We start from the raw sequence: 26,598 nt of genomic DNA on the forward strand, positions 1-26,598 counted from the left end.
TATCCCGCACAACTTATATTCCATTCAACTGCTTCCCTCCGCGAGATAAACTCAGAACACGCGACAACTGTTCTAACCTCGACTTCACGTGCACTTCTTTCAACTCTTCATCAGGAGACACGAGCGGTAGAGAGAGAGAAACTGCTGATATCAGGTCATCAGGAGGTTAAACGCTGGTACAATCTCGGCTTTGTGTTGCTGTTGCGGAGAAATCTGACCACAGATCTGCTGTCGGAGGCATCTTCATCTCCTGGTGTCTCCTGGTACCGCCGAGGAATGTGTGTGTGTGTGAGTGTGTGTGTGTGTGTGTCACGCTCTTTACCTTCCTACCGCACCTCCTTGTTTATACAACACACTGCAAGTATGAGGGGGGGAGGTACTTAGAGACACGCTTCATGGGTTAGTAAAGGAGGAGCAGCGTCCCCCCCCCTAAAGCCTCCCTGGGGGTGAGGGGGGGGGGGGAGGAGGATGGGTGGGTTCATGTTCTTGGAAAGTAGGGGTTCCTCTTCAGCGAGCACGTTAAGTCTCCGCCTGCTGTCGGCTGGAGTGAAGCATTCCTGTGGTGTCAAGGAAACGTGACACTTTACGTGTCGCTGAAAACGGAAACCAAATTTAGCCACATCCCAAATGGCTTCATCTACATTACGTGTGTATATTAACTTACATATGTGTATTTACCAAGTTAACTATAGAATTTAACAATGTAAGTGTTGCGTAAGTGTTGAATCGGAGTTGGAACGATCAATATGAACGGTTCACAGATGCATCAGTATCTGGGGTTTATGTCTGTCGATGCAGAAAATGTGAATTTATGTGTATTTTCCTTAATTCAACGTCTATATATTTGTGTTTTTTTTAAATTTGTAGTAATGTATAATACATTTTATGGTTAAACTGTAAAATAACAAGCCTCCATTACATTTTGTTGTTATTTGGGTTTGATAATTATTGATCATCGTGGGAATTTGATCGATAAATTGGCCGATTATCTAAATAAATTAATAAATATTTATAGAATAGTACAGTATAGTATAGTTAAAACTGTTTAAGTTTCTCTCTCTTTTTATATAATTGCATATTGTTTATCGTAGAGTTTTTCATTGTTTGTTTTGACCAAAAGAAGCAAAACTAAATCATAGGAAACTGTTTCTCTTCCACTTGAAAGTCATCTTTAGAAATTCAAGGTTACTCGAGCTGCTTTTTAAGATCTGGAACTATTGGAAACTTAATTGGAACAAACCAGGGGAGCAGCTGTCGTCAGTAAACATCATCAGCCGCTTGTTAGTGTAAATAGTTAATAATGACTGAACCCAGCAGGATGATTTATCAGCCGTCGGAGGCTTGTTTCTGGACGTCCGCTACATCTGCTAAGGTCCCTGCTTCCTTAAACGTTCCCAAATGAGCTGACACCCCCCCTCCCCCCCTCACACACACACACACACACACACACACACACACCTACACATCTGCACAACAGCACGAGGGGGAGGAAATCCAGATTTAGACCCTCTACTTAAAAATAGAGCTTTTTGAATTGGTGCATTATGTGATGCAGGATGTTTCCACAAGGCGTCGCAGCACAGTGTCATACTCAACACTACCACTGGAGGGCGCTAAATGTTTTATTTCATTTACGACAGAAACAAAAAGCAGCAAGATTCACAAAATAAATACATTTTGAAACGATCATTTTATTTATGAGATATGAGGAGATCTGCCTCTTTGGAATTATCACATAATCGCAAATGGAAATGTGGAACTTTGCGTTTTCTTTGGCCAATTCTCGTGGAAAGTTGCGAAAACACCTAAAAGACCAAAAAGGATATCAATTTAGATTTTAAGTTCAAATCAATGTCCGTACTTATACACAAACTAAAACCAGGCTAGATGCATTTCTCAGTTTTAGGGGCTCGTAAACTCCCGAGTTGTTTGGACCGCGGATGTAAAATCTAGCAAAGGTGATGGATGTTCAAACTAAACGTAGAAAGTGTGGATGAATATTAAAGCACAGTCATCAGTCTGAATCATATTGGACAGTTATGCATTGAACGTTTAACACAATAGCTTTAATGCCAGTGTGAAAAGCTGCAGTGTCTCCATTTAGTGAAGCGTAAAGTCGAGCTTCCACCGCCCACGACAAACTTTTAAACCACAACCACAACCTTTATCTAAACCTAACCAAGTGATTTCATTGTCAAACCCTTACCACACTCTAACCATAGTTTGTTTTCCATGCTTATATACTGTATATACACAAGATCTTTCCATAACCATAACTATACTGTAGTAAACTTTGGCAGTAGACCTTCCACTATCATGGAGGAGTCTGGCGGGGGGTGGGGGGGGGGGGGGTATCACGAGGATCTGAGGCCGAGCGAGTGTGACATTCTGGTTCCACATAAAAGAGAAACCCAGAGCTAATTTCAGGGCCCTGGCAGAAAAACCAAGATGATAAAAACAGATCGAACAGAAAACCAACAACAAGCGGGCGGGTGGGGGGGCGAGGCTGGAGACGAGCCTCTCTGCCGCGTCAAGCACGTGGAGTACTGTGGACGCCAAGGGGGGGGGGGGGCACACCCCTTTCTGTCCCCAGGGGCCGGGAAGAACTGTGCCACGAGTCGATCAGTAGTGAATGAAATGAAATAGCAGCTTGTTTCAGGAATTTATCTCCCTATAAAAATCCATCCAGCCTGTGGTACAGTGACCGAAATCTGACCTGAAGTGTGTGTGTGTGTGTGTGTGAGTGTGTGTGTGTGTGTGTGTGTGTGTGTGTGTGTGTGTGTGTGTGTGTGTGTGTGTGTGTGTGTGTGTGTGTGTCATCAGAGCACCACAGGGCACACTTAAACCCCACTAAGAGGAGGGGCTTTTAGTCAGTGTGGCTGATAACAACTGAAATTTCATCCACGCATGTACAAACACACAAACACACACACACAAAGAGAGAGACACACACACACACACACACACACACAGCATCCAACCCATGTTTCAATCCCCTTCACCTTGTACCTCTTAACTTCCTTCATGGGGTTATTAACTCCCTGATTGGGGAGCTTTCCTTCGGGGGTCCCCCCCTATTTAGTTGTCATCGTGGCGTGACCCAAACACTTATTTAGCTGACCCCTTGGGATTAGTCCAAGCTGGAAACAGGGGTGGGTGAGTGGGGGGGGTCGGGGTGGTGGGAGTTGGGGTTAAGCCTTCACCTCGAGGTGCTCGCTGCAGCATCTCACAGGAACCTTAATTAAATTGCTGAGACACCGAGTCAGGAATGTTTGCTTTGCTCTCCTGTCGCTGCTCCGGTCCCGGTCTCCACCTTTCTTTGCTTTTCCCAGACTCACCCACTCCAGGCTGGGTTTGTTTTGCCTGCCCACTCACCGAAATAATATTGAATTGGAACTTTATTGTACCCGAACTCATTGCCGAGCACTTGAACAGTGAATGGGTTCTCAGAGGAACTCAGACATGCATTACTATACTAGTTTATTACCTCCACCAAGGAGGTTTTATCTTTGTTAGTTAGCAGGCTTACACACAAACTACAGGACAGATTGTTATGAAACTTGGTGTGAAGGTTGTGGTACAGGTCAGGGAAGAAGCTAGTACATGTTTGATTAATCACTCATTATTTAAAAAGTCAGAAAATAGTGAAAATGGCCAAAATGTTTTCCAAAATGTGTTCTTTTGTCCAATCATCAGTCCAAAAGTTCGACTTGTTTCTTGAGAAATACAAGAAATCCATTCTGGGACACTGGTCTCAGACTTTAGGACCCAACGACAGATGACTGATTCATTAAGAAAAATATCAGAAACTCATCCAGACAACAAACTGCTGCAGCTCCACACTTGCAACAACTCGGAGGAAACACAAACTCCATCATGAAGCCTCGATATGGACAAGATTTAAACTGCTAGTTACCTGAAGAGGGTTTAGTTTTCTTCTTATCTTCATTAGTCTTTTTGCAATCTTTCCACTTGTTCATTTAAAAAGACAGAAAATAGTGAAAATGGCCAAAATGTTTTCCAAAATGTGTTCTTTTGTCCAATCATCAGTCCAAAAGCTCGACTTGTTTCTTAAAATATACAAGAAATCCATTCTGGGACACTGGTCTCAGACGTTAGGACCCCACGACAGATGACTGAATCATTAAGGAAAATATCAGAAACTCATCCAGACAACAAACTGCTGCAGCTCCACACTTGCAACAACTCGAGGGAAACACAAACTCCACCATGAAGCCTTGATATGGACAAGATTTAAACCGCTAGTTACCTGAAGAGGGTTTAGTTTTCGTTTTATCTTCATTTGTCTTTTTGCAATCTTTCCACTTGTTCATTAAAAAAGTCAGAAAATAGTGAAAATGGCCAAAATGTTTTCTAAAATTTGTTCTTTTGTCCAATCGTCAGTCCAAAAGTTCCACTTGTTTCTTGAGAAATACAAGAAATCCATGCTGGGACTATGGTCTCAGACTTTAGGACCCCACGACAGATGACTGATTCATTAAGGAAAATATCAGAAACTCATCCAGACAACAAACGGCTGCAGCTCCACACTTGCAGGAAACACAAACTCGGCCATGAAGCCTCGATATGGACAAGATTTAAACTGCTAGTTACCTGAAGAGGGTTTTGTATTCTTCTTATCTTCATTAGTATCTTAGTAATATTTCCCCTAGTCAGAAAATAGTGAAAAATGCCCAAATTTCTGTAAGCAAAAACTTCCAACTCGCTTGATTTATCAGATCAATCCCTCAATAATGTGACACAACAAAGAAAAGCTTCAAATCTCAACTCCAGCTTGTTGCAATGTATTGTTTGTTGGACCAAAATATATTTAATATTAAACAATAAATAAGATCTAGTTCACACTGCATGAGATATTAGAATCCTGCATCCTGGATGAGTCTTAAAACCCCTCAGTAAGCCTGTTTGTCCCAACAGGAACATCCGGATTGGTCTCTGGGGATCATCACAGATTAAAGTTTCCTCCAATCCGAGGTGCAAACAAACAGCCACAAGTGCGAGAACCCGTGGAGCTGCAGATAACGAGCTCTGATCCGATACATTCGACAAAAGCACGGTTTGGAGCAATGACAGCAGATAAGAGCTAATCCTGTCTCCACATCTCTCTGCAGGGAAACACTCCTCCCTGTGTCTGTCCTGGCCCGGGAGATCCTGACCCGAGATAGGGATCCGTGCGCCGGGGAAGGAGGAATCAATGGACACGCTGAGTAAAGAAGAAAAAAGTCTCCAACACCACAAGGGAAGCTTCTCACACCAGAGCCAGGGGAGTTCCGGGCACAGGCGCAGCAGGGGGGATGACCCTGCGTCAATTATCGGACAGCGTCAAAGTTTTGCAGATTCGCAGGTTTACGCACTGGCTCTACTGGACATCACAGCATCGTGCAGACTTCGTACATGAGAAAGGAGTTCTGCCGTTCAAATGCTATAGTGGAATCACATTCATTGCACAGGAGGAGAAGGAGTGGGTGCGTCATTCGCGTTGTGCGTAAAAAGGCACATTTAGAAACAATCGTAAATGGGAGAAAAGCGCAGGAGACACGTACCTTGGCGCAGTAAATCCAAAGTCCGCGGGGACGCGCACTGCAGGAGCGGGGTTTTTTTATCCACTTTGTCCGCGAGTCTCTCGATGCAAAACCCCCAGAAAAACTTTCCACAAACTTCTTCCACTGACGCAGCAGAGTTCGCCTTTACGCACAAACTTTAGAAGTAAAGAGGAGGCGAGTCTCGGGGTCCGGCTCCGGGGTCCAGCGGCGTTCAGGGGGCACACGGACTCTCCAGCACCAGATCTCATAGAAGCGGAGGAATCGAGCTCTTATACGAGCTGGAGAAGTGGGAGGAGCCGAGTGAAGAGCCGGAGCGCGCAGCCGAGCGCATCCCCGAGGCCGAGGCACCTGCAGAGGAAGGATGCTTCAGTGCATTGGTCTCCAACGTCTTTCAGGCCAAGGACCCCCAAACTGATGGAGAGATGGAGCAGGGACCCCCTACTATATATATTGTATAAAATTGTGTTTTATATTAAACTGGGCCTAGTGCCATGTATAAACATAGCTACCCTGTTTTTGTGCATTCAATACCAGTGGTGTATAAAGTACTTGAAAGCCATACTTGAGTAAAAGTACAGATATCTTACCTGAAAGTGACTTCGGTAAAAGTAGAAGTCACCCGTCAGAAAATGACTTGAGTAAAAGTCTTAAATTAGCTCATATTAAAAGTACTTAAGTATCAAAAGTATCTGGTGTTGAAATGTACTTAAGTATCAAAAGTAAAAGTACAAGTACCAAAATTAAAAATGCAAAGTGCTTTTTATAGTAGGCCTATACAGACACAAAACAACCCAAAATGTTTCTCCTCAAGATTTATCTCAACTGACTGAAAAATTATAACAACAATATGAATATAATGTATATAATGTAAAAAATTTGAACCCTAGATGAGAGAGAGAGAGAGAGAGAGAGAGAGAACCAACCTCCGCTGCTCAAGTAACAAGCAAGTTTGAGAATGTAAGAAGTAGAAAGTACACATATTTTTGTTCAAATGTAACGAGTAAAAGTAAAAAGTCGTCAGGAAAAGAAATACTCAAGTAAAGTACAGATATGTGAAAAATCTACTAGAGTACAGAAACAAAGTATTTCTACCTCGTTACTTCCCACCACTGTTCAATACTAAGCTATTCAAATATAACACTGGTTCATATATTCATGTTTTTAATTTAAACATGTGGAAGGTACCGGGTGGCCATGCTACTGCCAATTGTAAACATACATCTTGTATACAACACTGAGCTATTAAAGTAATTCACAGATTCATGTTTTTATTTTAAACATGTAGAAGAGACAGTGAATCCTCAACCCATCTGTGGAGGGCACACATACTCCCACATTAGTGAGATGTGGGACCCTGATGGGCAGCACACAACTTATCTCATCTTGGACAGATGGAGGTTGTCAGGCAGAGGGTCAAATCAGCCTCTCAATGTGTTGGATGCATGTTAATGTGTATTTAAACTTTAAAGATATTTAATTTTGTGGAAAAAAAATGTGTTCAAAAATAAATAAAAATGTATAAAAAATTTTAAAAATTGTCAAATCAACCAAAGATTAGGTTAGTGTGCTTCATCCTCCATGTCAGAGCTGTGACCAACCTCAGCAGATCACACACAACTCTGCACAGTACACAGCTTTGTGGTATTGTGGTAACATGTTCTGTCTCTGATTTATGTTTGCAATGATTAAAGAAATGTGGCACGACACCAGGACGAAGAATCCCTCCTGAACGAGCTAGGGACCATGATGGGATCCTGGAGTTGTGCAGGACTTGATCAGGTGGTGAGTGAGAAGTTTTAACGGCTTTAGAGAAGAAATTCAAATCAATAAACTTCACAAACCATGCAGGGAGTCCGAAATCTAAATGCTTTTCAACAAGCAGAATAAAGAAAATTAGATCCCTCTCTTAATACTGACTTTAATTTCTAGAAAACTGAATAAATTTAAACCTCAAAAACCTTAAAACCGACGTTTATATATAACACATCATCAGCTCACATCTCGGCCCGAGGGGACTTAGTAATAACGGCTGAAACATTCTATGACCCAGGGGTCTACGACTGAAGAAGATAAACCTAAAGTCAGGAGGCAGAGCTGTTCAGTGGGAAGATGTAGTGTCGTGCAACGAAGGAAATTAAAACCTTGATTACAAACCAGATGAACGTGATCCAAAAGCTACATAATTTAATCTGACAGGTACATAACTCAATCTATCATGAAGTTCAAAGGAGCAGCACACACACCATTGACACCCACCATCTTGTTTTTCAAATGATGAAGCGATTCATTGAGCCGACACTTCTATCGGGTGCATTAACTGTTTTTTTGGCCAGTAGGTGGCAGTGCAATAAGCACCCGAGCCTGACGTGAACCTGACCGGTGATTCTGTGTTTTCTGTCCACAAGCTCGACCAATCAGGAGTCAGTCTCAGCTGTCAATCAGGACATTTCCCCCAGTTTTAATAATATATTTTTTTAGTTTGGCCCATGCACTATCCACTAACATGGAGGAGGCGGGGTTTGTGAGCATTACCTCGCCACAGGTTTCACGAAAGTTCCCCCTCCCTTCACATTTCTCTTTATTTCCAGTTCACCCTCCAAGTTTGCGTTTCCATTTTGAACCGATGTATTTATACACAGTCTTGGGAAAGTTAGCGTCGCCGCAGCTCTAACCGAATACTTCCACTTGTCACCTCAGCTGCAAATGAGCTGTGGACGGAGACACTAAAGTCCAAAAAACGCCGGGTTGTGCTGCGTGCATGGGAACGCGGGCGAAACCCGAGGCTGCCGTCGTATTCACCCGGAGCTGGTGTCCCTCACATGTGCTAACACGGCCGGACAGATGTCAACAATCCATCCGACAGAGGGAAAAACAAGACACACGTCTAAATATAGAGTTTTTAAATACATACATAAAATCTACACATACATGAGCAGCTAGACAGACACACACACACACACACACACACACACACACACACACACACACACACACAGACACACAGACATAAACACACTGACATCTGAGAGGCTTGAAGGAGGCGGTCACTCGGTCGAGCCGGGACTTGCATCCAGATCAAGTCCAGTTTCCATCAACATGACTCACACTCAATAAAAACACAAAGGAATGTGCTCGTCGCAGATTTGATCCCACAGTAAAATCATGTTTTATTACTTTGGAGTTGTTTAATCTCAGAGCTGAACTGTGTCAGGAAATTTAACAGTTGTTATTATTGGATTATTATAGTATATCATCAGAGTCAGAATCAGAATCAGAAGGTATTTATTGCCAAGTAGGCTTACACCTACCTGGAATTTGCTCTGGTTATTGGTGCATACAATGAAAATAGAAACATAAAAACACAATAAATACAACATACATAAGAAAAACAATAAAAAACATTTATATATATATATATATATATATATATATATGGAAACTGGACTTCATCTGGATATAATCATCAATATTACTATTCTTTTTATAATTTTCTTTATTTAATTTCATTCTGTCCTCTATCGGGTTTGCTTACAATCTCTGACAAGCAAAAATATATGATAGATAAACAGTTAGTGGACGACCCGCTTTACCTCCTGAGACATAACTTCCCAAATTCAGTTCCTTGACATAAGTGTCTCAGACATGTTGAGTCTGTGGCTCGGAGCGGGTCGTCCACTAACCAGAAGGTCGGTGGTTTGATTCCCGCCTCTTCCACTCTGTATTCCAAAGTGTCCCTGGGGCAAGATACTGAACCACAACTGCCCCTGACAACTGCTGTGTGTGTGTGTGTGTGTGATACAAACGGGACTGGGAGTAAACACACTGTGTGAATGGGTGAATGTGTTTTGTACTTTAATCCACCTCAGAAAAATACGTTTTTTAACTTAAGGGAATTTTATTCATTAACATTTAATCATTTAATCACATTCTTCATTTACTGTACGAAGCCGTTATCAGTGGGTCCAAGGCCGGCTGGGCTGTGGGATGAGTCCCAGTGAAGAGTTGCTTTGTGTCGAGAGTGTGTTTGTGTGTGTGTGTGTGTGTGTGTGTGAGTGTGTGTGTGTGTGTGTGAGAGTGAGAATGTGTGTGTGTGTGCATGTGACAGCAGTGCGAGAAAACAAACACAACGACCCTGATCCTTCACACTTGTGTTTGTTCTGCTGCTTTACAGTGAAACACTGAAGAGGGATTTTCTCGTGGGAACAAATCAATACGTGAAACTGACGAGTTTAAAAACACAGCATCTTGTTTAAAGGTCTGATAACTGGGGGGTGATAACGTTTCCTCAGCAACGAGTGAAGAACAAGGCCGGCAGGCAAATTAAAAAAGGTGAGATTACATTTTTAAATGAAGTGATTTGTTTCTATGAGCTGAAATCAGTGTGTATTTAGAATAAAAAATGTAATATAATCACATGATGAGGTTAAAGCATCTCTACAGCAACTTAACACATACATGTCATTTGATTTACCAACAAATCATAATCATACTTCTTCTTATTTCATATAATAATCTTGAATTCTACATCCAGTCATTTAAAGTTTCACAAAAAAAATAATTTGAATAATAATAATAGTAATTAAAAAAGGCATTTATTTGTAAATTGATGGTTTAAACGTACAATTGCATTAATATTATTAATATTGTTGTTAAATGTCATTTGACAAAAAGCTAAACGTACGTCCTCGAATGACGTTTGAAAGAAACCAGCATTTAACAATTTAAAAAATAATTTGACAGGACTTCAGTTGGTGAGTCAAAGTTTTCTTGGAGGCTTTGTTTGTTCGATTATGATTTTACATCTAGAAATTATCCAAATTTCCCCGCAGGATTTAAACCTGCAATACATAGGTCAGCCACATGAGGTCTCCATCAAAACAACGACCCAGTTTGATAATTTTATTCACGTTACGCAGCAAAGAGCAATAAATTAATATGATCAATTACAAGTGGCCAATTAAAAAAAAGGTAAAAACATGTAACTGGCTGGACGTGGTTTGTTCTTGCAGAGTAAAGAGGATTTGATGCATTGAACATAAAAATGTTGATTTCTCTGGGTTTGTTGGAAACATTTATGATAATGTGAGCACACGAGGTCCTGCTGCTTTTAGACATTTTAATTAATTGTTAATAATCATCTGCTCAACTCCCAGTGGATCCTCAGCACAGCCACACGTCTGTGAACAAGCAGTGTTGTGTAGACGGTTCCTCGGCTGCACTCGGGTACCAAGTGGGAGTGTTTGAGTCGTTGTGTTTATGTGAGTCACACGGTCGGGCCTGGGGAAGACTTGACCCTTCACAGAAGACCCCCCCACCCCCCCACCCACCCCAACACAGCGGCGGAAATGACTTCTGTCCGTGTAAGACCCTCGCTCGTCTCCCTGAGCCCCTCCCAACCTCCTCCTCAGACTTGTAGCTTCACAGGAATGTAAATAACACAGGAAAACACAGAGGGATAAGATCCAGGGGGTGTTGCTCTGGGAGTGTGTGTTTGTGTGTGCACTTATTTGACTTGTGCAGAGCAGGCAGTGTACATGTGTACGTGTGTGTGTGTGTGTGTGTGTGTGTGTGTGCGTCATGCCTGTGTGTTTGCTCATGTATCGTCCTGATAACACAGCTTGTTGTACAGCAGTGCTTGTACACAGATTGTGTTTCAGAGAGAAACTGTGGTGGAGAGGGAAACATGAAATAACACAAAGGAATTCAAGCCTGGAGTTATTCTCCCCAGTGGGGGGGGGGGGGGGGGGGGGGCAGTCAGACTCTGTGTTTAGTTCATTGCCAGAACGCAGACGGGTTTTCTTTTTCTTTTTCTCTCTGTGTCTTTTGACTTCTGCCTTTTTCTTTCTCCATATAACTGTGTGTGTGTGTGTGTGTGTGTGTGTGTGTGTGTGTGTGTGTGTGTGTTCCTCTTTAACTCTGGTGTATTAATAGAACTTTTCACTGCTGATGATGAAGTTGCCACCTGTACCCTGACACACACACACACACACATATGCATGCTGTTCGCGTGTGTGTGATATTTCTGGTCATCGGTTAGTGTGTGTAGTTTATTATTATCGTAAAACACCTGTTTCCCTCTTAATTTAATTTCTTAATATTTTACATTAGTATTTGAACCCCTTTGAGTTAATGTAGATACATGTAAATGCATACACATACACAAAGTACATGCACAGAATGTACTTAAATATATATAATATCTATACAGATACACACATTAATACAAATACTATGATACTATAAGGGGTAATTGCAGTACATTGCCCAAACAATTAATAAGCAATAAGTAAACGTAAACATAGTATATATATCTACCTATAACATATGAAGTGCCCAGAATGCGATTGTCCGACATTTTCACTACAACAGGAACCTTTCTGTAAGTGAGAGGTGAGAGGTGGCGCCTGGGGCAGAACACCATGATCCTCTCTGGAAACTTTCAGTAAAAGGTCTGAAAGCAGCTGGAGACAAATGTGATAAACCCGCTGTCTTCCTGACACCTTCATACACATCACTCTTTAGGTGTTCATGACTAAAGAACATTTGTTTTGTCTTCTTCCTTCTATGGATGCCACGTTTGACTACAGAACACTCTCGTGATGAATTTGCTCATGAGCACTTTGGCCGGGCCGACCGAGGCTGATGTAGAAGCGAGGATTCCCACTTTGAAGCAGAGTCTCATTTATTTCATCTTATCGCCGATAGGAGAGAGAGGAGTGATGCTTTGAGAGAGAAGGAGCAGGAGAAGAAAAGAGGCAGAGCAGGTGAGGACAGGACGGAGGAGAGGTGATAGACACAAGGACGGGGGGGAGGGGAGATAAGACAGAAAGTGAGGAGGGAGGATGGTAAAGACAGGGAGGGATTTGACAAGGGACAGGGAGAGGGAAGGAGGGGAGGAAGGAAAACAGGAGGGAGGAGGAGGACACGGCCATGGGAACCCGTCCTGCGTCCACGCTCCAGACTCTGCAGCTTCGTCAGTGTTGTTGTTTTGTTTTCTCGCGGCCTTCAGCCTTTGCCGTGCCGGCCACAAACAGATGTTAGTGACGATTCTAAGAGCAGCAGCGGCAGCTCGGGAGTCATCAGCGCTACTAACGAGCTGTGGTGAGACGCCCCGTGAGGTCGGACGCCATCGCCGAGGCAACGATGCTGCAGAGACGGGGGGGAAAAAACTAAAAGAGCACAAATACTCCAGAGATGACAGAGGGAGAGTGTAGATCTCCAGATGAACTCAAAATGAACTGAGCTGAACTTTGCTGGAGGAAACCTTCTCCAAAAGTGAAGCCATATCATCTCTATCGCCACCTGGTGGACGGCTGCAGCACCTGAACCGCGCTTCCTCCATGTTAGCAGATAGGACATGGACCAAACCTGAAAATATCAAATAACACAACAAACAGATCAAAAATGGTCTCTGTCGTCGTACGTTTGTTCAAGTGAGTGAACGACGGCTGAGAGTGACTCACGATTGGTCAAGCAGGTGTATGAGCTGGACCTCAACAACACGCCTCCATCCCACACCACAACCTTCTGGTTTGAAACCGCATCGGCTCTGCCACGGAAACGCCAGGACGTCCACACTGCTCCGGAGTTTTAGAGCGGCTGAAACTGGGAAGATTGGAAAAAGCTACCAGTCTCATTTTAGTTTGAAAACCCCTCTAGACGAGCTGAAACTGAGACAATTGAAAAGGATGACGCAGGCTGATCGGGTCCTTGCAGTGAAGTCGTAGCCTTCGCTAATTCCTCAAGCTCCTTTCACGTGACCCCCCTCCCAGAGGATAACATCGGCTTCCAGTGTAGGACACAACATGGGGGATCAATTCAAAGCTTTGCTGTCGCTGTTGTGGAAAAACATTTTATTCTATTAATCGAGCACTTCCTGTTTACACCGTAGTGATTTTAAATGCATTTCCAGGTGTTTCAGTATTGTTAGGATTTCAAATTTTTAACTATAGTCTGTGCTGACAATCATTTCAAAATATATTTGTACTCTTAACAACAAAGATATGAGTAGTTTTAGCTAGATATTTCGATTGGTACAAATGATTTAATAATAACCTTTTTCCTTCCTAGGGTTTAATCTACAAATTAAGAATGAATGTTTCACTTGATCTCATGTCTAACTTTTGGATATTAAAGCGTAATTCCCTCAGATTCATTAAACTCACATAGATTTCGAGCATCTGTCTGATAAGTTCTGGAGGTCGGACAGAGTGACTTTGTTGACTTAATTTTGTGACATTGTTTAGTTTCGAGGATCCAAATGTTTACAGTCAGGATTGTTTTGATATGGCAGAAAACATAATATTCTTTGCTTCGCTGGACAACAGTTTTGCCCCTCATGGCATCTGCTGGGTCAAGGCCTTTCATGAAGTAAACAGGTTGCCGAGCAACTATAGCGTCATTGGGAGTGGCTCCCTGTTCACTTCCGTATTCCAAAAGCCAGGAGGATGGATTACGCCTGCGCACATCCGAGGAGGGAGGAACGAAGATCTACTGTTATAAAATGGAGAAGCGCCGGATGTTTGTGGCGCTCTGATACAACTTACGTGTTGGAAGCCCATTGTTTTGCTGATTCATAACCTGTTCATTGTTTCCCAAAGAAATACTCAATTGAACAAACCGAGTTCGGCTCTTCTTCTCTTAAAGGATAAACGAACACGCCTTAACAGTATGGAACGTGATTAAAACTGACAAATAAAAAACTAAACGCCTTAGTTACTGCCTGCTCTTCTCCAGCTCCTCGCTGACAACGACACACTGTCATGAATGTACACACCCACATGTAGTGGAGACTGATTCCGATCACATGTGGTTTACATGATCCACCCAGAGCCCATTCGATGCTCCGGCTGCAGCTGTGTTTGTTTTCAGAGGCGATGGAGTGAAGTCAGGATGCAGAGCCCGTGTTTGCCGTTGTGTGAATCTGTTTGCACAACATATACGTCCAGCAGCGACATGTTTGTGTGTGTTTTTGTTTGCGTCTGCGCTCTCTGCGTCAAGGGAGCGCAGGGGGGGGGGGGCGGTGGTTCTCACAGCCAGCAGTGACTCTTCGACAGGGATCGTGAGAACCTGAGTGGCAGGGGTCCTCGTGGGGAGGAGGAAGTCGAGCGTGGACATCTCCAACACATCACAGTCACTACAGCTGTCCTAGCTGCTCCTTTCATCTCTGTCGGACATTTTCTTTTGTGTCCATACTTTACACATCTTCATTTATCTTATCTTTCCCGTGAGTGTTGTAAATATTGTAATTGTGTTGATGTGCTCTGCTGCACATGGCATCTATTACTCTTCTGTCCGTCCTGGTCGAGAGGGACACATCAAATCTCTCCGAGGTTTCTCTGGTTCCTGTTTGAAGTTTATTTATATTATATTATATTATTCCTGAGGGTTAAGAACAGAGGATGTCGCACTTTGTGAAGTCCTTTAAGGCAAATTGTGGTTTGTGAATACGGGCTGTACTATTTCATTTCATTTCATTTCATTGATTGATTGAATCTATTAATCAATGATTGATAGATTCAATCATTGAATCTGAAAGTAAGACTTCAGATGTAGTGAATTTACACTTGTTTGTTGAGCTTTGTTCTCTCTGTGAGCTCGTCTAGTTTCATTGTGCAAAATCAACATTTACTTGACAATGATGCATTGCCTCTTCAACAAAAACATCCAATACTGAAACATAATCAAAGCCTCTCAAGTAATTATCGTTCAAGAAGTGATAATAAAGGTGAGTCCACAATCGCGAATCAATCAATCAAACAGTGTTTGAACTGAAACCAGCAGGACGTCCCGGTTTCTCTCTTTTCCCACACCTGTCTTCTTTCTCTCTCTCCTTCTCTCAGTTCATCAAAAGACACCACCTCCCCCTCCGTCTTTCTCCTTCCATCCTTCATCTCCTCCGTCTGCGGTTTCCCTGGTGTCACCGTGTGTGTGTGATTATTTATGGGCTGGTGAATGGGGAGAGATAGTATGAGGCCCAGAGCTCGGCCTCTACCCTCTCACTGTCTGCGACCACTAAATCACCACGGACTCTGGTTCACTCTCACTTCTAATGGTCTGCTGATGGTGTGTGAGACAGACGGAGACACGGCGATGGAGAAGACAAAGACACAAGGACACGTGATAGAAGAGTATTTCACAGATTACGTTCTGGTCAGTTTTTTTTTTTTTTGTATGTGCGCTTGTGTTTAAACGATAAGTGTCTTTTATTGGGATTAATAAGACATAATGTAATGTAAATGTAATTTATGTCATGTTAAAGGTTCAGTGTGTAGGATTTAGTGACATCTAGTGGTGAAGTGTCATGATGCACTCTAAGAAAATCTAATAATTTGTTTTTTAAACATATATTTATTGGTTTTATACAGTTTTATACATTTACGTCAATTTACATACGTACATGAACCTTCCCTCAACCTGAACATATGGCAGTATAAAATGTCAGTACATAATACAAATATCACAAAAATGGCTAAGTTATGATTAAAACATCAATTCAAGGACAAAAAATTGTAATGAAAATACTAATTTAGTTTAAACAAAATTAAAAAAAAATTAAATATGTATATATATATATATATATATTTAATTTTGTGATGTATATTGAAACAAAATTAAATATATATATATATTAATTTAGTTTAAACTACATTAGTATTTTCATTGTAATTTTTTTGTAAATATATATATATATTTTTTAATTTTGTTTTAATTTTAGCTCAACGCATGCAAATAGAGAAAAAAGAATAATCAATTTGACGTCACGTGTATTTTATTTTACTTATATATAAAATAATTTACTAAATTAAAACAAAATTAAAAATATATATATATATATATATATATTTAATTATATATATATACTTTTTTTGTATATATATATATATATATATATTTTTTTTTTTTTTTTTTTAATTTTGTTTTAATTTAGTAAATTATTTTATATATAAGTAAAATAAAATACACGTGACGTCAAATTGATTATTCTTTTTTCTCTATTTGCATGCGTTGAGCTCTCTCGCCCTCCGTAGTTTACAGGTGTAGGGCTCCACCCCGGGATTTCTCTGTTGCCCTTCCACTTCCATTCAGTCCAGTAATCAATAAACTCCACCTCGGGCTTTTTTTTTCAACCTAAAATTAAAACAAGGAAGTACCAGCGATTCGCACCTGCTCTGTAATTCATGGAAAAAACGCCCAAACCTACAAGGAGCCGGAGCCCGGAGGGGAGAGGGAGAGAGTCACCAGGTTCCCACCGGGTCTCTGCAGCGGGGGTGAGTGAGAAGCTGCCCCGGGGGAGGGTCTCTTCCACCGGGGAGAGGTGGCACAACACCGCGCTACAAGGGGAAGAGCCACACCTCCAAGCTGCAACAGGAGAAAATCAAATTAAAACACAATATGGACATGTAGCATCAAGTGTTTTCAACTGATATATTCATGAGACAAGACTTTAATAATGTATCTACATATTATTAATAATCATACATTTGTTTAATAGGAGTTAAACAAATAGTAAACAGTTTAAAAGCAAGTATCCGTGTTGTACTTTAAACAGATTACAACTGGACCTCATGACCAGGACTCAAGTTTTATTACATTTATAGGATTAACATATCTTCAAGACATTCATTTTCTTCCCTACTTTGTTTCTGTCTTTCTCATTGTTATTCAAATCTGTATCAGACCTAAATAGTATAAATATAAACATTAGTCCAACCCAACCTGATACACAAACAGATATTTAAATATACAATAAATGACAAAGAATTTCATCAAATCAATCCTGTCAGAGCATCAAAGAAGAGGAGACAAGCAGTGTGTGTGTGTGTGTGTGTGTGTGTGTGTGTGTGTGTGTGTGTGTGTGTGTGTGTGTGTGTGTGTGTGTGTGTGTGTGTGTGTGTGTGTGTGTGTGTGTGTGTGTGTGTGTGTTTTCAACTGAGATATTCATGAGACAAAACTTTAATAATGTGTCCACATATTATTAATAATCATACATTTTTATAATAGAAGTTAAACTTGTAGAATAACAGTAACAATCTTCATTACTTCCCTTCAACGCACAGTAACAAGGTGTTTTCCAAGTTGAAAATTGAAACAAATAGTAAACAGTTTAAAAGCAAAGATAAAAAGTGATTTGAAAACAATGTGAAGATCCCACAGCAATAGAGCCCAGATATGGAATTAAAAAAAACCTTGTGACAGGATGAAGTTTCCTCATCTGGGCGAAAAAAACTCAATGTGTAAATTTATGTGGACGTGTTTTTAAAACTTTTTTATTGACAGTTTGGCCGGTGACTGCAAATCAAACCCAGTCTTTCCAGCCTTTAGTAATGTAACTTCAACAGAGAAGATAAACGACAAAAAATACAAAACATGGTTAAAATGCTATCATTATTACGACCTTTGTTTCCTGAATATCGTATTTTTTTTTTTTTAGAATATTTATTTAAGTCTCGGAAGACACATTGAGGGATAAGACCCTCATTTACAATGGTGCCGAGGGTACAATTAAAAAGTTGATACATTAAAAGTTAATACATTGAATAAATAGGAATGAAATAAATATGCATATATATAGACACAGTAATACAAGGTATAAAACAATTCGTCAATAAAATACCACAGCACAGTCATTTGTATAAATCAGTTATAATTTTCATGATTGCTACTTGAAAACATTTGAAAAGATTACACTGATATCGAGCTTTTCGCGATTTAATTTGTTTTGAATCATTTCATTTCAAACATGGTGGACGACTGAATCGTGTGCTGCTGTTTTACCTGAATCATATTTCCTGTGCGAATTGCTGCCGTCATGTGACAACACCAGTGTCGTTTCTCTGTAGGTACAATGGAGAAGACGAGGAAATATTTCAAACGCAATTTGACCTGCATCATGGGGACGGCGGCCATCTTCCTCATCTATCTCAGATTTCATGGCACATCGAGTAACTTGCGTCCTGGATCTTTGTCAGCGTATCATGTGGCCTATCCAGGAAAATACAAATTCATCATGGACGACACACCCACGTGTAGGACCAGGTCTCCTTTCCTGGTCTTGATGGTCCCGGTCGCTCCCAGGGATGTGGCGGCTCGGCACGCCATCCGAAAGACATGGGGAAGTGAGACCATGGTTCAGGGTGTGGTGGTGGGGACGCTCTTCTTAGTGGGCCGGCCTGGAGGAGCTGATGCTGGGCACCAGCAAGAGAAACTCATCCAGGAGAACCATCTGCACCGCGACCTGATCCAGAGCGACTTCCAGGACAGCTACCGCAATCTGACCATCAAGACCATGGTGATGCTGGAGTGGCTGGCTGCTCACTGCACCAACTCCGCTTACGTCCTGAAGATTGACTCGGACGTGTTGGTCCATGTCCCCAACTTGGTCAAACTGCTGCTGGATCCCGGCACGGCCAAACAAAACTACATGTCGGGTTTGGTGTGGTGGCACAGCCCAGTTTTGAGAAACCCATTCAATAAGTTCTACCTCCCGAGAGACATTATCGCTGAGCCGGAGTACCCCCCCTATCCTCTGGGCATGGCCTACGTCATGTCCCTGGACCTTCCCGGCAAGATTCTGCAAGTCTCTGCTCAGATTAAACCGATCTTCATTGAAGACGCCTACCTGGGGATGTGTCTGAAGCACCTGGGCATTTCCCCCACCGACCCCCCGGAAACCACCATGTTTATCGTCAAGCCCGCGCATCCTCTGAGCCTCTGCAGCCTCTCAAAGGTCATCGCCGTGACGACGACGAGCATCGGACAGATGAAGAGATACTGGGAGGCGAGCAAAGGACCATACGCTAAATGCTGAACTTCAGATCTTGTTTGTTTGAACTGAAAGTAGTTTCTTGTGGGCGACTCTACTGCTAAACATTACGTGGAGCATATTTTCAGACTTTCATGTGGACCCCAGAGACCTTATCAACTCACTCCTGTGTTAGAATTTAATTTTAAGTTTGAAGTCTTTCTCAGTCTTGTGTATCTGACCTACACATCAGCTCCTCCAAGAAAGCTGGTTGGAAACTACAGGGACCAAAATCATCTGACATCTGTTTCTGAGAGGATCTGGAACAATCTGCCCGGGGAAATAATGTCGGCTGACTCAAGTTTTTTCTGAGACGTCTCTGGTTTTACTTTCATTTTTTATTTTCTTTGAGTTGTCATTTTGAACTTTTTCAACTGCTGTCTTTAAATTGACTGAATTTGAAACGTCTTTTAGTTGCTGCCTCCTTTTTTCGTTTAACGTTGTCCCAGGTCGGACACAGATCAGAACATCATTTGGATTTAGATATTGAACATAATATCTGATTCTCCTCATTAGAGATTGTCGAGTTGTAGTGTAATAGGCCAAAATTATTGAAATAACACACGAATAAATAAATTCAAATAAATGAATACGATTTAGTAATTGATATTTCTGTACGTCTACATAATGTTTTTATGATTTCTACATTTCTGTTTATTGATTAATGTATTAATACTACTTACCTAGCCAGTAAATTCCACTTTTCTGGTATCAGGCTCTTGGAGTGACTGCTGCAGTGTTTCTGTCCGAATCAATCCTCAGTATTAAAAAATCTTATTCCGATAATGGGAGAGAATCTGTAAATTGACTTTTACATGAATTATAAAGGTGCAGTCATCAGTGAAATAAACCGTGATCAGACGAGTTAATGGATCATGCAGATGAGCAGGTCTGTGTCTGTCTGTGTGTGTGTGTGTGTTCTGTGTTTTGTCAGGGTGACGGAGGGGACAGCTGTCTGCAGGGGGCACATGATGGGGGGGGAGGGGTATGGGGTTTACATTTTCAAAGTATCTGTGTTGTACTTTACACACAAATTTCAACTGGACCTCATGACCAGGACTCAAGTTTTATTACATGTAAAGGATTAACATATCTTCAACACATTCATTTTCTTTCCTACTTTGTTTCTGTCTTTCTCATTGTTATTCAAATCTGTATCAGACCTAAATAGTATAAATATAAACATAAGTCCAACCCAACCTGATACACAAACAGATATTTAAATATACAATAAATGACAAAGGAATTCATCAATTAAATCCTGTCTAAGTATCAAAGAAGAGGAGATAAGCAATTTCATGTTTGTGTGTGTGTGTGTGAGTGTGTGTGTGTGTGTGTACCTCAAACAACGGCACAATAAACGAGGCTGGTAACTCGCATCCGAAGTGTCAGGTGGGCGCAGACAGGAAGTGACGATGTGTCTGAAAACCAACGAGTCGTCCTGCTCCGACTTGCTGCCTCAGGTTATGACTGTAAATCTTGTGCCCGAGACAAAGTGCTAAACTCCAGACTGCAACTCATTATCAGGATTTCACACACACAAGAAAAAGATGGTTACTTGCCAGATGTAACATGGCACTTTGCTGCACAGTGGGTGAGAGCCAGCAGTGATTTATGTCGTTGTCCCAGACACGGAGCGGGATCTCTGGCGTTAGATGGCAGCGCAACAATGAATGATGTCTGGAGCCAGGGTTTGGGTTTTCAACATGTGTGTGATTTATGGCGTCAGCAGCAAGAGGGCGAGCAGGGCCTTTGACTGGAGGATCCTCTCTATCTGACTGAGGGAGAACAGATCGCAGACAGCTGGAGAGAGGAAGAGACCAAGGGAAGGTCACGGTCCTCAAGGCCGAGACCCACTGTTCACCGCCAAGGACTCACAGACGCTGAGGTTGGCGCCCAATGCGTCAGTAGCTGCTTTCAGATCTGCACTGTACTCCGGGTAATCTCCTGATACCTTCTCGTGCCAGCGCCCTCGAAAAAGAACTCTGATAAATAGCCAATGCAAGAAAACTGCAGGAGACGCAAGACTGAAGGAAAGAGAGTAGAATTATATCGATTATGTCGATGTGTTGCAAACAAAAATCACAGAACTTAACTTACACGTTATGTCCCCTCTGGAGATTTCGGCGTTGTTGTTAACATGTGAATGGAGAATCAAATGTGTGAAAAAGAGAAACTCCAGGAGAAAGTCCAGACCCCATCGTGCCAACATCCTCCTGAGCTCATGTCTGAAAACAACTTTCCCACTCTGAAAACTCCCTTTACAAACACACACTTGCCTTAAGTTGGCCTTTCTACAAGTTGGTCTTTCTACTTTGGCAAAGACAATTACCCAGAGTTCAAAGCGTTGTGGCCATGGCATCCACGGGCAGCACCCAGGTAATGCCACAGAGGCCACGCCCCTTCATTATGCATTATTTTAGGCCCATAAAGAGGTCATGAAGGGATCATTTAGCCGTTGAGACCAAAACAGTCTGTAAATATGTCTTATTCTGACAGTTTGACAATATTATCAACTTAAATGTTATAAAAACTTACATGTACAGTAAAGGTGTAAATACATTAATGCCAGTAGGATTATAACTCAATATTCATACATAATGAAATGCAGTTTCGGTTAATGCCTGTAGAATTTACCTGGTGTTATTTTGCCCTCTTGTGGACAAAAGGAGCAACTACAGCAGTGCCATGGGTTGATTGCAGAAGCAGGAACAAAACTCCACTGCAGCCTTTATAAATTGCAACATACATTTTTCAACTATGACGTCAGAGATTTTATGAACAATGTCCATTTTATTGCCACTTCAAATTCTTAAGTGGCGTGGGCGGCAACATTTCAAAATGAGCTAGCAACTGTGTGATGAAAAATAGCCTGATGGGATTAAATCAGAGGTCTTCAACAGGGGCTCCGCGACCCCTAGGGGGTCCGCGGTGGTACTGCAGGGGGGTCGCGAAATCTTTGGTTGATTTGACAATTTTTAAAAAATTTTATACATTTTTATTCATTTTCGCACACGTTTTTTTCCCACAAATTTAAATGTTTTTAAATACACATTAACATGCATCCAACATATTGTGAGACTGATTTGACCCTCTGCCTGACAACCTCCATCCGTCCAAGGTTAGATAAGTTGTGGGCTGCCCATCAGGGTCCGACATCTGATCTCACTAATGTGGGAGTATGTGTGGCATCCACAGATAGCTTGAGGATTCACTGTCTCTTCTACATGTATGTTTAAAATAAAAACATGAATCTGTGAATAACTTTAATAGCTCAGTGTTGTATGCAAGATGTATGTTTATAAATGGCAGTGGCATGGCCACCCTGTACCTTGCTCATGTTTAAATTAAAAACATGAATATATGAACCTGTGTAATATTTGAATAGCTTAGTATTGAATGCACAATAACAGGGTAGCTATGTTTATACATGGCACTAGGCCCAGTTTAATATAAAACAGAATTTTATTCAATATATATAATAGGGGGTCCTTGGCCTGAAAAACATTGAAGACCCCTGGATTAAATGGTTTCGGGTTACAAACCATAGACTGTAAATAAACGTGGTCAACACGTCTCCATCCAGAAATTAAGTCAAACTCTCTCAGATTAAAATAATCAGATGAGTTATTAAGAATTAGATCGCTGGAATAAAATCAACACTTGGACAAATGTCAGTGTGATAAGAATAAATTAAAACCTCTTAACATTCGGATGAAATTCGCCTGAAACACCTGCCTGAGGCATACCCGGAGTAAATTGAAAGCTGTTCTTGAGCCAGTTGGAGAATCACTTTAGGTGCTATTGAGTAATAGCAGCTGGAACACACTGAAGTAGAAGATTTTTATTTCTGCCTGAATATTTTTTGGTGAACAGATGCCTTCAGGTGACTCTAGCTGGACTCATGAGCTGGACAGCACAGTGGGACCATAGCACGAAGCCTTACCTAGCCCAAGTTCAAATTTGATAACAATACCACAGAAAATTAATATTTTAAACATGTCTTTCTAAGGGTATGTCTAGGCGGTTTCCTATGGTCACACACTTTCACAGTGAAAGAACAGGGGCACTCACACACACACGCCCCTCCTCCAGATCATAGTGACTCCTAAAGACACACACACAGTGAATCAGAGGGTCATACACAAAACACAACCAAAACAATACTTTTTGCCTTTTACGCACAGCTGTTCGTCTTTACGCAGTGATTTCCCAGCTGTGACTCCAACTCTACCCCCTGAAGCGCCATATTGGCATGTTTTACATATAGGCTTCGATTTGAATATGGGGATGGCTTATTGGTCTGAGACACAAATACTTTTTCGGGAACACGTTTCAAAGTAAAAGCACTCCAGTGTTTCACCTTCTGAATCCACTCATTGGTTCCAACGGGGCTTTGATTGTTATCGACAGACCGAAAGATGTGCAGCTTCATACCGTAGAGTCCTGACATTAACTTTAGTGCATTAACAAACTTTATCTTGATGCAACTGCAGGATATACTTGTGAATTTATTGGATATATTCACAAGAAGTATTTATTGGTTTATATTCACAAGAAGTATTTATTGTCTTACCTGTGTCATTTTTATGAATAGTATTTTTACTGTATCAATTTAGAGATTTGACAAAATAAAAGTCACAGATTTTTAGCTTCAAGTAATTTCTGGATATTTAAAAGTACTATAACAATACTTTGCCCAATAATTCCAGAGAGGGGCTGATATGCCTGTGTTCAGGACCCCTCCGGCTGTTTGATGCGTTTTGATGTGACTCGGGCAGTGTGTTGTGTGCCAAATGTTTTGCTGTTCATACTTTTCCATCGCTTTCTAAATAAATACTTGATTGAGCATCTGGTCCTTTGCTCGCCTCCCAGTATCTCTTCATCTGTGTGATGCTCGTCGTCGTCACGGCGATGACCTTTGAGAGGCTGCAGAGGCTCAGAGGATGCGCGGGCTTGACGATAAACATGGTGGTTTCCGGGGGGTCGGTGGGGGAAATGCCCAGGTGCTTCAGACACATCCCCAGGTAGGCGTCTTCAATGAAGATCGGTTTAATCTGAGCAGAGACTTGCAGAATCTTGCTCGGAAGGTCCAGGGACATGACGTAGGCCATGCCCAGAGGATAGGGGGGGTACTCCGGCTCAGCGATGATGTCTGTCGGAAGGTAGAACTTATTTAATGGGTCTCTCAAAACTGGGCTGTGCCACCACACCAAACCTGACATGTAGTCTTGTTTGGCTGTGCCGGGATCCAGCAGCAGTTTGACCGAGTTGGGGACATGGACCAACACGTCCGAGTCAATCTTCAGGACGTAAGCTGAGTTGGTGCAGTGAGCAGCCAGCCACTCCAGCATCACCATGGTCTTGATGGTCAGATTGCGGTAGCTGTCCTGGAAGTCGCTCTGGATCAGGTCGCGGTGCCAATGATTCTCCTGGATGAGTTTCTCTTGCTGGTGCCCAGCATCAGCTCCTCCAGGCCGGCCCACTAAGAAGAGCGTCCCCACCACCTCACCCTGAACCATGGTCTCACTTCCCCATGTCTTTCGGATGGCGTCCCGAGCCGCCACATCACTGGGCGCGACCATCATGACCAGGAAAGGAGACCTTGTCCTACACGTTGGTGTGTTGTCCATGATGAATTAGTAGTTTCCTGGATAGGCCACATGATACGGCCCAGGATCCTCCCATTGTGGTTCTCCTGACGGTGATGATGATGATGATGTTATTCTTGGAGTCAGGATAGTTCCATGACTTTTAAAAGCAGCACTGCTAACAGAAAATCTCCTGTCGAAGTTCATAATGATCAGGACGATGGTCGCTTCTCCCAGGAAGCAGAAAAACTTGGTTGACTTTAATTAATAATAGTTATTAAATTGTATCTAAAGTAATAAACAAAGTATTAAATAGCATCACATAGTATTGTTGAGACATTATTCTTTCACTCTATAATTATCAAGACACTGATTTTATATTTCACTGATCATATAATTTAAAAAAATCTGACATTTAATTATTTTGTCATGAGTGTTATTATTATAATGATATTGCATGGCACTTAACAGATGGGGACTTTTACCTTTTCACTAATTTCTAACGAAATAACTCAAGGATTGTGATTTAAATAATTATATTTTGGTAACTGGTGTTTTTGAGAATTTAGAAAAAGGTGCAATTGGTGGAATGAATAGTTGCTGGTGTGGCTCTGTCCATTTCTTGAAACTGGTCACTTTACACAGTTACAGTTATAGAGTCCAAGCAAACTACATGACTCAATTATATTCTCAATTCACCTGACAGAGATTACGAGCACATCGGTAAATCAACTCAACCAACAATTATAGCAGAAAACGCCAGGTGACACTAAACAAGTTTGAAGTCATGAAATATCACTTTTTTGATTTGCGGAGGTCACCTATGGGCAGTCAACACACCATTGTTACCTTTTCTTACTTACCTTTAACAGACCTCTGTGCTGCGACGTTTTCTTGTTCTGCAGTAAAACACCAGCCCACAGAAAAGACTCCCTGCCTGCAAGCCCTTCCCCTTCACAGGAATCCAGACTTTCTGGTCTAGAGTTTCTGGACACTGATTTGGTGATGGTTGATCACAAATTTGTAAGAAAATTGTTAAATCCCCCCCCCCCCCATTTGTCTTGATACCATATTTGGATTATCTGATCTTTGTAAATCAGTGATCAAAAGCAGATTAATCAACACATTTAATCTCATCCTATATTTTACACCTCAAATTTGCATTAGTCGTGTTGTTAATTTGATAATGATTAGGGCTTAATATTCTACACCATAAATAAATCTGAAATACAACTAGATATAAATACCAGTTCTATAAATGTAAACATGAGAACCAATTTTTCGGACTCATTTATTTTGTAAAATAAAAGTGTTCACATCTGCAAAAATAGATTCTGATTCGTCTATTTTACATCATCCAACAAATGAATCCGTCAGGCTCTGCTTAAATTAAATGTATTAATTATTATACATTATACAAGACGTTTATCTGACTGAATATCCTGAAACAAAGTCCACATACTAAGCTTTAACCACTTCCCTCCGGCCTGCAAGCGGTATCGTTTAATCCGAACGTCATGATCTGATGAACATACAAGGTCACATGTTCTGGCGAGACCTTTGATGCCGTCTCCCCGAACCCAGACACTTCAGACGACCTTGAATGCAACAAGATATCCTGTCAATGAATGTGACGAAC

General features: G+C 41.5%; 2 protein-coding genes and 1 pseudogene across 3 annotated transcripts in view; 1 reads left to right on the forward strand and 2 right to left on the reverse strand.

Moving 5' to 3' along the window:
- The window catches only part of LOC133026083 (vasorin-like), a 33,576-nt gene extending 27,857 nt beyond the window's left edge, over positions 1-5,719 (reverse strand). Inside the window, exon 1 of one of the 2 annotated variants that reach the window (XM_061092921.1) lies at positions 5,565-5,719. The gene's annotated coding sequence lies outside the window, so the exon portion shown is untranslated. The remainder of the gene's footprint in view (positions 1-5,564) is intronic. The other variant, XM_061092931.1, reaches the window with a different exon arrangement.
- Positions 5,720-16,723: 11,004 nt separating this feature from the next.
- LOC133026956 (beta-1,3-galactosyltransferase 1-like) lies at positions 16,724-20,225 on the forward strand. The gene is made up of 2 exons (XM_061093961.1): positions 16,724-16,834; positions 18,407-20,225. Exon 2 carries the CDS (start codon positions 18,412-18,414, stop codon positions 19,372-19,374), a length of 963 nt encoding a protein of 320 aa, XP_060949944.1. The 5' UTR covers positions 16,724-16,834; positions 18,407-18,411; the 3' UTR covers positions 19,375-20,225.
- Positions 20,226-21,085: 860 nt separating this feature from the next.
- On the reverse strand, positions 21,086-25,166 carry LOC133015615 (beta-1,3-galactosyltransferase 5-like; annotated as a pseudogene).
- Between the last annotated feature and the right edge of the window lie 1,432 nt (positions 25,167-26,598).

This window comes from Limanda limanda, chromosome 2, assembly GCF_963576545.1.
Source record: "Limanda limanda chromosome 2, fLimLim1.1, whole genome shotgun sequence".
Lineage (NCBI taxonomy): Eukaryota > Metazoa > Chordata > Actinopteri > Pleuronectiformes > Pleuronectidae > Limanda > Limanda limanda.

What these genes read in the sequence shown, in the direction of transcription:
- LOC133026956 (XM_061093961.1), top strand. Translation starts at nt 18,412, where the DNA reads ATGGAGAAGACGAGGAAATATTTCAAACGCAATTTGACCTGCATCATG.